This window comes from Micropterus dolomieu, linkage group LG14 (genome assembly GCF_021292245.1).
Source record: "Micropterus dolomieu isolate WLL.071019.BEF.003 ecotype Adirondacks linkage group LG14, ASM2129224v1, whole genome shotgun sequence".
Classification (NCBI taxonomy): domain Eukaryota; kingdom Metazoa; phylum Chordata; class Actinopteri; order Centrarchiformes; family Centrarchidae; genus Micropterus; species Micropterus dolomieu.
Window position 1 is genome coordinate 1,441,045 of NC_060163.1, and position 11,767 is coordinate 1,452,811.

Consider the following 11,767-nt stretch of genomic DNA (forward strand, 5'->3'; position numbering starts at 1 on the left):
TAAGGCCTCAGCCTTGTACATGGGGAGCGTGCTCTACCGGATGAGCTAAACTGAGCCCCAGTTATTCCTTTCTTCGTATAAAAAAAAATTGTGTCAGTTTGTCTAACTGTGTTGCAAGCTGTGTTGTAAGAAACTGTGACTAGATAAATTATATACATTTTTAACAGCAGATCAGCTGCAAAGATGAGCACAATGCACACCATCACACACAGTTATTTCTTACTGTATAGCATTATATTGTTACACATAGTTTTAACTTAAGCGAGGCTATAAAGAAAATACAGTTGTACTGGCGGGGATACAGTAGTGCACAGAAGCAGGTTCCATGTTTACCAAACATAGAGGCGTTTACTCACAGAATGCTTGTCTGTCTATCTATTCAAATGCGGAGCGCAGTGAAACCCTGCTGATCTAAGTAGGGTGATGTAGACCTTGACATGCACTTTTAGAGGTAATGGATTACGTCTAACTATTAAACACACCCCGATTCTTTGGTTGAGAAAGAATGTTAAGCAAAAACTTAAAACTGGCTGGAGTGGGGCTGTAACAATTAGAAGACAATTTCAGTATTAGGAACTGAACATTGTGTTCATTAAGCACAAACACCAAACGGGCATTGCCATCTTGCACCATTGACCAACACAAACTTGATTTTCCCACTGCAGAAACAGACCATGGTCCAAATCATCTGTCAAGGAGCCAGGAACTGTAGATGTCACAGTTCATGAAGCTCAAAAAGACATTTGTTTGCCATCCAGTTTTTGACATCAACTAGATTGCCGATGCAACACACATCAACAGTAGGCTTTATTGGAAGGTATAACTGTGTATCGTCCGCATAAAAATGAAATGAGAGACAGCAAATAATATTATCTAGAGGGAGCACATGTAGTGGAAATACAATAGGACCAACAAATTATCTTTGAGGCACTCCAAACCTAATTTCGGACATGGTGTTCATAACCACATGATGTAAAAAACAATCCTACCATTACTACTTAAAAACTTCTATCCGGTGGTGGACATTTTAAAATACTTGTAAAATTACCAGTAATGCATCTCGTTTACACTCCTAAAAAGATAACCAGTAGGACTTACCATGTTTCTAAAGTGTGCACTAAGGGTACCAGTGGCCTGGTGATACTCCATCACACAGTTGTTGTTGAGGATTTCTCCACTGCTTTCACTAGCAGTGAAAAAAAAAGCAGTTAAAAATGATAAACACATTCTCAGTGACCATGGCAGAAGACATCAACAAAGAAGAAGGGGTTTACACATTTAAACAGTCACAATCTCACATAATAACTAAACCACCATTTTTGTTTAGTAACTGCCAAAGAACCAATTAATTGCCTTTTAAAATCCAATAGGTGCCTGCTATAATCCCCCATTATTTCAGCATTGTATCAGCCAAAGTTCCATAATGTGTTTTACCAAAGCATTTATGATAATCACAAGTCTGCATGCTGCCATGTGCCCCTCACCTGTGTGTGCTCTCATTCTTCAGCAGAGCTTTGGCCTGCTGCTCACTAACAATGACAGCCTTGACCTGAGGTGGGTTCATGTGGACGTTGAGCTTCCCGCCAACCAGAAGGCGCACTGTGGCTGCAAACTTGGTCTGGGTCTTTAGCACCTGGGGCGGCTGCTTTTCAATGATGAATGTACTGAACAGAAAAGGGGACAATGAAATGATGGGATGGTCAATGTTTTCCTGAATGTTATCCAAAGGCAGTGATATTGATGTCTGGAAATTAGCTAAGTGTATGGAAGAGACTGTCAACAACATAATCAGGGAGAAGGCACAATGCTGATGACATTCTACAGCCACAGAAAACGAGCTTTTTGCCATGTACACAGCTTTCACTCCAGTTATACAATGAGAAAAATGGCTTGCAGTATTGGCCCCTGCACTCTATACTCTCACAGCAAGCTCCACAAGACACCAGCAATAAGCTGTCTTCAAGTCCACAAAGCACACGTAGACTAGATTGGTAAAGATCTATGACCTCTAGCAGGACAGAATCTGTACTTCTCTTGAATCTTAGGCTCAGCACTTGTTTATTTCCAACTTTTGCGCTGAGCAGCTTCCACTCATTACAAATCGCTTCTTTTCTGAAAGGGCCTTTATGGAAGAACGTAGTCCTCTCAAGACCTTCAGTCACTGAACATTTAACACTAGGCCTACATCCTGTTACCTCCTTTTTTCTGTTTTGAGAAAATGTTGCCAGGTGTAAAACACTAACATAACGTCAAGAGCTTATAGACTTCCAGGACTATACCAATTAACTGCATTTGAGTTATTTATAACACTGTCTGAGAGATGTTTCAATTTCTTTCTATTATTTTCACTAACACTTATACATGTGGATGAGAGTTGATGACAACAGTTAAGTTTATTCCCTCCTTAATAACAATTTCCCCTGGGAGATAAATGAAGTTAAAATTCCTCTTACATTAATAATACTTAATATAATTGTTAATGTAATTAAATATTAATAATCAACTACAGTCATTACTAGTTTTGTGAAATTAATTAATGCATAATAATCGTGATTATTCCTCTGACAATAATCGTACCAACAAAATCTGTAGTCGTTGCATCCCTAGGTTGAACACAGCAGTGTTTCCCCTAGGATTTCTTTTGGGGGGGGTAGTAGACCCCCTAAAACTGCCAGTGTGACGGTGCGGCCGTGTTGCGGATATGTGGTGTTGTCCTAGATGTGGCACACAAATTTTGGCCAATTTAAGCTCGTCACATTCTCCATTCTTCTTCGACATTTTTAATGCTTAAGTTATTCCATCCTGATGGAGCTTGCTTTAGTTATGCTACATTCACATATTGGATGACCAGATCATTGATAAGGCCCTATGAAATCTGTTTAAATTTTTGCCACATTCCAGTTTATTTTTATCCAAATTAGATGTTTTCCATAATTTATTGGGGGAATTCTGTGTTTTAAAATCTAAGCACATTTTGTCATAAGAAAGAGTCTGATTGAAATTTCAAAACTAAAATAAATTAAATGTATTGTGCAAATATGCATATAGAAATATTCAAATGTAATGCAATTATTTATGGGGACAGATCACAATGAATGCGTTGTTACAATACATGTATTGTGAATTGTTCCCCATCAAAAAGATTATTACATGCTGCTGAACACACAGCATTAGTCGGTCTGACTGAAGGCAAAGCTTGGCCGGACACAACTTTTAGATTTTTTCAAACAGAATTTCTAACTCCGTTTACTCACATTTTGCATCTATCAATGTGGCTGCACTTTGAAGTGAGCTCTTCCTAGCGCGCCGTCTTTGATATGAGGGCGTGTGTGTGTGTGTGTGTGTGTGAGAAACCGTGGAGTCCCACACTCTTTATTCAGTCATTGTAGATATGGAACTACACTACAGACTTTGAAATTCTGTAGTCCTACATAATGTGTGTCTCCTATATGAAAAGGGTGAAAATTGTTAACATCTAGGTATGCAAGGTACTTGAGAAGGAAGGAATTGGACATTTGTATGAATAAGACATATGATAAGATATATGACGGGGTCACCATATCAGAATTGGTGAACAGGTACCACCATGTGAGAGGCCTACATCTACAGACAACCCATTCTCACTCACTCGTCACATATAGACACTTGGTCAGGACGTTGCTTTTGAATGCCCTGGGTTACAATAACTACATACATAAGTTAACACGTAAGTGAAGTAACGTTGCTTGTGTTACGCAATTTATGAAACCTACGTAGCTTTAAAAAAATAAACAATGTCGACTCTTTGTTTCACACGGGAAACAAACACTGGTCTCCTGGTTGATAGTTCGGGTTCTGGCCTTCCATCCACCTCAACCACCTCCTTACTCTGTCTTTTCTGTTACATATAGTATACCTACCTTTAACATCCAAAACTAACCAAACAGGGCTTTCCCCTATGCGTTCATCTATGACGCAATGGGGATCCCCTGTGTGTTTGACCATGCGTCCATGTGTGACGAGTTGGGAGTGAGAACGGGTTGCTACTGATAACAGTTATCATTCCAGGTGTACAGGGGGTAGCTCATGGTAGCAGCCCTGGCAACCCATTCCCCACAGCAACCTCCCATAAGATACCCCAGGGGTCATATTTGCATGAGACTCATCCATTTCTACAAAGCACATGTTGACTGGATGGGCAAACTCACCAGAGTAAAGACGTAGTCACTGTTGCACAATCAAGACATAATATGCATTGCTTCTCCTGAATCAATCGGACGGAGTCTCCTTTTCAGAACTCGGCTTTTAAAAAGTGGGAACCAGCTCACTACAACACTAAAGGGTTAAATATATTTGTTGGGACCACTGGAACCCACAGATGAATCTGTTCATTTCAACTAGCATTGGTCAGTGTTTCTATGACCTGTGAAATCACCAGGTCAAGAAAAGGGTCGGTTAGCTTTTGCTTCACTTCATTTTCTCCTGGACTCGTCTTTACTGCAGCTGCAACGGTCTCCCTCTCAGTGAAGTCTGCTTGGAGTAGACACACCAAATCTAACGCTCTCTTACTGCAGCGATGCAAGGGCCCACCTGAGATCCCAGTAATAGAGTTTAGTTAAGTAAGTAAGTAAAGTCTACCAGCTAATTTTTCAAGATACAGGAGGAACAAAGCAAGTCAGAGCAGAACTGCTAAACTATGAGGAAAACAAAGGACGGAGCAACCGGGTTCCTCTGACCTGCAAAGATCAGAACCACAATTTCTGCTCATCCACAATGGAATCGGCAGCTAACACAGCAGCATCAAAGCAACCCTTTTCCCTGAATGGACTGGTGAAGTAAAATAACTTGGCATAGAATAGCTTAAAAGTGCACACGGCTAAGCATAGGACGGTTTTATCTTCGTCAGTGTAACTTACATGAATTGGTTTGTTTTTTTGGAGGTTTATTGTTGAGATGCGTTTGTGATTGTTAGAATGTGGCTACCAAATAACCTAAGTTCATTTTAATTATACTCAAAGTACTTGTTACATTAACATGAGGGGATGTGATGATCCCAGAGCCAGCACAACAGCTCCAGATAGCAATTTTCTCAACTCTCCTGTTACGGTAGCTGAATGTCTGTAGGAAAAACAGGTAACGTTGCCTGACACACAAATCACGGCTGGAGTAGTGTTGTGTGGCTCGTTCATACAACAGACTTCTCTCTTTGGTATGAGCTCCTTGTTTTTGCTTCTGAGTCCTCATTTTCAGTATTACCAATTTCTGAGTAAACTTTGCTCTCCTCTATGTTTGTATATTCTGAAAGCAAATTTCTTCTCTGCAACACCGGCAAGTGTGGAAGAATTTACAACGGTGACATGAGTTTTAAGGTGGATATTAGTTTTATGTTGGAGATTAGTTTTAAGTTAGATATTTGACAGATGTCTATGAAATATCTAACTTAAAAAACATATCTAATTAAAGATGCAAAGCATCAGCCACTTGTGAAAATATTACCATAAAGTGTGGAATATTGTCATATCAAACAGCCCTATCGCTCAAATACACATACGTGCAAACACACACTCACTTTTTGTTCTTTTCCTATAGTTGTTTCAGCATATTGTTGCACTTGTGGTATCATTTGGTACACTGATAAACACATTTAGTAGCTTTTGAATATACACGCCGGCCTGTTTACACAAGAGTGAATGCTGCCAATCTCTATGTCCAAATCCTTTAACTTACTAGCTTTTGATGGTAATTTGGATTGTAAAATTAATAGTCTGATAAGACTGAATCAATTATTTTGTTGTTTCCCTTCTTTAAGGGTGGTGCACCTGAGGAACTTTAAATATTGAACAAAGATTTTTTTTTTTTTTTTTTTAAATTATCTTTGGTAATTCTGTAATTCTGCTAAAACTTATTGATTGCACCCTCCCAATTTCATGCCCCTTTAAAACATTTTAAAGGTGGGGTCAGCAATTCAAATCCAGCACGTCTTTTTGTCAAATTCAGTCAATATCTCCTCACAGTCCGCTATCTGTACCCCGCCACACAACACTATTCCAGCCCTTCCAGCCATGATTTGTGTGTCAGTAACGTTAAATGACTTGCTCATGGACATTCAGGTAACTTTCTAGTTCAGCAAGACATGCTGTTGTTGTGGTGTTAGCTATAGTAGCAGGACAGTTGTGAGTATCGTTGTGTGTTGTTGATTGCTCTGTATCATGGTGTTGGATTTCTATAGAATCACATACCCCACCTTTAATCCCAAACATAGTTCTCACCTGGTAACCAGGGCGGAGATGATATCAGTGATGTCAGCGTTGAGTTTGCTTAGCAGCTCTTCCATGGGGCCCGGCAGAGGAAGCTGCTGGGTTAGATGTTCACAGCGCCGGATCTGCTGCCGGTTCTGCCAGATCAGATCAGCCAGCTTTTCACACCTGGTGGACAGGGAGAGGAGGTTGAGATACCACCACAATGTGGAAATCAAGGAGAAAGAGAAGAAAATGACAATGGGTTCCTCTATGCAAGTATATTATGCATTAATTTATTTATTTTTTTTCTCCATGTCCATGTATTTTATAGATATGTGAATTATAATGTTTTATCAAAGAGAACACCTTTTCTGAATAAAAAATATTCGACAAACCCAAAAAGCTCATGTTTGAGGTAGGTCAAACTATTTAAGAAAATCGCAACCCTATAATATATTATGCCAGTTAAAATAATTACTAAGTCAAGTATATACCAGGACTGGAGAACATCCAGTCCCCCCTCATGAGGACCCCCGTTGCCCGCCAGCTGCTGCCTCCTCTTCCACAGGATGAGCTCCTCATCGAGAATCATTGTCTGCTGCTTTCTCAACATGGCCAGGGTCTTCTGGTGTTGTTCTGACAGGTCCTACCAACACACCACCAGCCATTTATAGAGAATCATTTGCATATGTAACTGAGCATGTTAACAATCAATCAATCAAGAGCAAAGGATAAGCAAATAGAAAGTGAAGTGAGTAGCCAAAAAGTGAAATGGTTTCTACTGCATAGTTCAACAACTTGGGCCCCTAAACTACCAAGTTGTCTTGGAGGATACCGGTCAGGACATAAGAGCTGTGCATGTCTGCAACCTTAAACCTTTCTACCCTAGTGCTGAGTACAGACAAAGAAAATACTAGTTCATCAACATCAACACCCACAATGAAGAAATGTCACTTTGCTACAATGTAAAGTAGTGAGTGTACAGCTTGTATAACAATGTAAATCTGCTGTCCCCTCAAAATAACCACAATAACCCTCTTGGGCATGGAGTTCAGAGCTTCACAGGTTGCCACTGGGGTCCTCTTCCACTCCCCCATGATGACATCAAGGAGCTGGTGGATGTTAGAGACCTTGCACTCCTCCACCTTCCGTTTGAGGATGCCCCACAGATGCTCAACAGGGTTTAGGTCTGGAGACAAACTTGGCCAGTCCATCACCTTTACCCTCAGCTTCTTTAGCAACGCAGTGGTCGTCCTGGAGGTGTGTTTGGGGTCATGATCATGTTGGAATACTGCCCTGCAGCCCAGTCTCCATAGAGAGGGGATCATGCTCTGCTTCAGTATGTCACAGTACATGTTGGCACTCATGGTTCCCTCAATGAACTGTAGCTCCCCAGTGCCGGCAGCACTCATGCAGCCCCAGACCATGACACTCCCACCAACATGCTTGACTGTAGGCAAGACACACTTGTCTTTGTCTTCACCTGGTTGCCGCCACACACGCTTGACACCATCTGAACCAAGTAAGTTTATCTTGGTCTCATCAGACTACAGGACATGGTTCCAGTGATCCATGACTTTAGTCCGTTTGTCAAATCAATTATGTTATCATGGAAGACGAGGCCTTCTTCATGAAGCCATACCCTCTCTGACCCTACCCAGGTACGCATCTTGAAGAGGACAAGTGCATCTTTAACCTTTGCCTGTCAAGAGCGTGTTGCATATCAGAACATGTGTTCCACATTCAGACCCAACGTCCGTTTCAGAGTTTATAAAAGTCCAAAGGAGGTGAACTCAGATCTGGCAGACAGCATCATAAGAGCAACTTGCATATTATACGTGATCAAGGAGAAGGCCAATACCAGCACAGCATGAGATGTACAGCCAGCATCAGATACAAGCAGCTCAGACTCTAACGGAACAGTTGCTGCTCCACCAAATGACCCAGCAGATTGGCTCAGTCCTCACAGACTTTATGAGGAGTAAATTAGTGCACATAGGTCCATTCAAACCAGCACTGGATTTTTCTTACCCTAAAGACAAGTCCAGAAAAGGTTTCCATTTAGGTTTATTACAGAGACTGTTTTTAAGGAGGGAGCACTAAGGTGTGTTGTTTAATGTAAATTGTAAATGCTCCTTTCTAGTCTTTTCGACCACTCAAAGCGCTTTTACACTACATCTGCATTCACCAGTCATACACATTCATACACTGAGCCTAAGTGCTCAAACGGAAACTAACATTCACACTCATTCATACACTGGCAATACAGGGGCAATTCGGGGTTCAGTATCTTGCCCAAGGACACTTCGACACGCAACCAGGGGGAGCCAGGGATTGAACCGCCGACCTTCCGATTAACGGCCAACCTGCTCTACCTCCTGAGCCACAGCCGCCCATGATTGACACAACATGAGGATGTTTCTCATTTTTAAACGTGTGAAAATTTCAGACAAATATGAACAATATGGTTTATGATGTTAATGTGGCATGTCTTCATACAAGCCTGTATTTCTGTAGTGTGCTGGCCTCTCTGGTGAGCCAGGCCTCCACAGTGGCCCTCTTGCTCTGTAGGGTTGTCTCCCGCTGGGTGCGCTCGGCTGCAGGCAGTGAAGACAGGCTGCTCAGCTGGGCTACAGCAGGGAGGAAGAGAATGCAGAGTATTACAACCACACCAGTTATCAGAATAAAGCTGTTCACTTTTGTGTAAAGAAGGTAACTTTGGTTTAACTAGCCCTTGCAGGTCTGTTTCTACTAAGATATGTGTGATTCAGCCGATGAATGGCTAGTGGGTTCTGTGCTGGTTAAGGTTACAGGTGTACATTCAGTGGAAGCTATTTTTGGACTGGGAGTTCTATTTTAAATCAGCAGGTGCACTGAAAAAAATGTTTTGTGCATGTCTTAATGTTAGAGAGTGTGTGTGTGTGTGTGTGTGTGTGTGTGTGTGTGTGTGTGTGTGTGTGTGTGTCTCACCCTGGATGCGTAGATTCTCCTGGTACTGGATGATGAAGTACTCCTGGCTGTGCTGCAGCTTTCTCAGTTCATTCTCAGTCTCCTGTGTGGCCAGGCGAAGCTCCTCAAAGGCCTGGTTGATCTGCTGGTGGCGTTGTGACAAGCTGTCCATGGCCTGCCCGCCACTCCCAGAGCTGGCCTACACACAGAACATATAAAAAGGTCCAGATGTTGCTTTCTTCAGTTTGGTTCATAAACATCAAAAATCTCTTCGACACTTACATTTGTAGCTTCTTGAACCAGCCTCTGCTCTGAGTGCAGGATGTGTTTTATGCAACGCACCAGCTCTAAAGGGCAGCGGTCATAAGTGCTCTGCAGAGATAACACAAAACAAACATACATAATTACACACACCAATCATTATTAATGTCAAGTAGTTAAACTCAATACCATACCAACATTTTAGCCAATATTAGAGCGCAGGTACACGGTAGTAGTGCAACATGTCACACATGCTCCTTTATGCGGAATGGTTTTGCAGGTGGTGGCCACAGACAATTGCTCTCTCCTAATCTTGCCTTATTGATTTCTCTCTAGTTTTGCGTTTTGCTAGTGTCCTTGTCACACATGCTGTTCCTTTATGCGAGGAGGAACAGGAAGAGTACTGCCACAGCCCTACAAAATAACCTCCAGCGGGCCACTAGTGTGCATGTTTCTGACCAAACTGTCAGTGGCAGACTCCAGGATGGTGGATGGAGGGCCTGATGCTCTCTAGTGGGATCTGTGCTCACAGCCCAGCGCCATGCGATTAGCATTCGCAAGAGAACACCAGAATTGGCAGGTCCACCACTGATGCCCAGTTCTTTTCCCAAATGAGAGTAGGATCACATTGACCACATGTGATAGAACAGGAAAGAGTTTGGAAATGCCATGGCAAACTTTGTAGCCTCATCATCCAGCGTGACCAGTTTGGTGATGGGTCAGTGATGGTGTGGGGAGGCATATTTTTGGAGGGTCGACTCCTCCTCGTGACGACCCTTGCTGTCATTAGATACTGGGATGAAATCCTCACAGCCATTGTCTAACCATTTGCTGGTGCAGTGGGCCCTGGATTCCTCCAGGTGCAGGACTCACGTGGGCAGAATATTTGGTCAGACATTGATTCCATTGACTGGCCCTTACGTTCCCCAGACCTGAATCTAATTGACAACATCTGGGATGTTGTGTATTGTGCCAGGCTAGCAGGAACAACAACAACCGCTCCCCTTAACTCTCTGCCAAACAGGTAGGAAAATAAACAGGCACGACACACTCACTGACCTCCTGGAAACACTGGAGAAAACGGTTACTACAATAAACAGCCTTTCCTGCCTTAACCAAACAACAGTCATAACAGCTAACAAGATTAAAGCTGGTTTGCATAAGAAAGAATACCAACTCAAATTTAAGTACAACTTAAACAGTTAATATATTGTTCAATTTAAAGAATTTTACATTTTAAAGATGATTTAAAAATCCTCTCTTTAATGTCATTTTAGGCACTTGAACGCCTCAATCAATTTGGCACCGAATTGTAAAAAATCCTAACGATACCCAACCCTAGGTCTGAGAGCACATCCCCCAGGATGCCATCCGCTGTCTCATCTGGATGCACAGAAGTCACACTGTGAGTTGCGGGTATGAAAGTCAGACACATTGTGAATGTGTACATTATGTTTATGTATATATATATACACACAGTACATATATGTATATGAAACACTTGAGATACATACATGTATTTGATTTATTGCGAGCTCTTAAGTGTTTCATAAGGAATCACTGGGCAACATTGACAATCATGATGTACATGAATTGACCAAATTAATTAGGGGTTTCCCTCTTTGAATTACAGTGAGTTCTATTTTAGTATCAGCATCATATTCTGCTTGTTTGTATGTTACTGTTCTAATTTTCTACTTAAATGTTGCTGATACAACAACTACATTTTGAAACATGCATCAGTTACTGTCATTTCTATAAAACTGTTGACTCACAAAATAATCACATTGTAAGCAATTAAAACATTTGCAATAATCAACCTTTCTGCTTCATATTAAAAGAATGTGACCAATATTTTATTGTTTCACAATGATCTACATTCCACACATTGTTTATACATACATGTCAGGACCAGTTCTTAGATTACTTAGTAGCAAAAACATGCATTTGCCTGTTTCATTTTAAATTCTTGGAGAGTAGCTGGGCACTAATGAAAGGTGTTCAAGCCTACGGTTGCATCAGTGTTGAGCTACAGTAGTACATTGTGGAAGTAAGTAAGCATTGATCTAGTTACCAGGTTGCATGTTGAAACTTGATGTTCTGTCAGCTATACACTTTGTGCACAATTATTAAGCAAGTAAGTACTCTGTATGAACAATTACCTCTATGCATATTTTCCAACTCCAAACCATATACAACACTCATTGGAGTTAACCATTTCAGGCAATATGTATTTGTGTAATGAGGGAGGGTGTGGCGAAAGTGAATGACACAAAGTGTGCATGATTATTAGGCAGCTTCATAACTTAAAAATGGGGGGGGGGGGGGGGGGGGGGGGG

General features: G+C 41.5%; 1 protein-coding gene across 4 annotated transcripts in view; it reads right to left on the reverse strand.

The window, feature by feature from the left end:
• The window catches only part of LOC123982459 (signal transducer and activator of transcription 5B-like), a 93,524-nt gene that overhangs the window by 72,230 nt on the left and 9,527 nt on the right, over positions 1-11,767 (reverse strand). For all 4 annotated transcript variants that reach the window (XM_046067980.1, XM_046067982.1, XM_046067981.1 and 1 more), the window contains 7 exons: positions 9,450-9,539; positions 9,189-9,366; positions 8,718-8,848; positions 6,713-6,864; positions 6,249-6,404; positions 1,485-1,664; positions 1,099-1,186 (listed from right to left, as the gene is read on the reverse strand). In XM_046067980.1, coding sequence (XP_045923936.1) covers positions 1,099-1,186; positions 1,485-1,664; positions 6,249-6,404; positions 6,713-6,864; positions 8,718-8,848; positions 9,189-9,366; positions 9,450-9,539 — 975 coding nt within the window. The remainder of the gene's footprint in view (positions 1-1,098; positions 1,187-1,484; positions 1,665-6,248; positions 6,405-6,712; positions 6,865-8,717; positions 8,849-9,188; positions 9,367-9,449; positions 9,540-11,767) is intronic.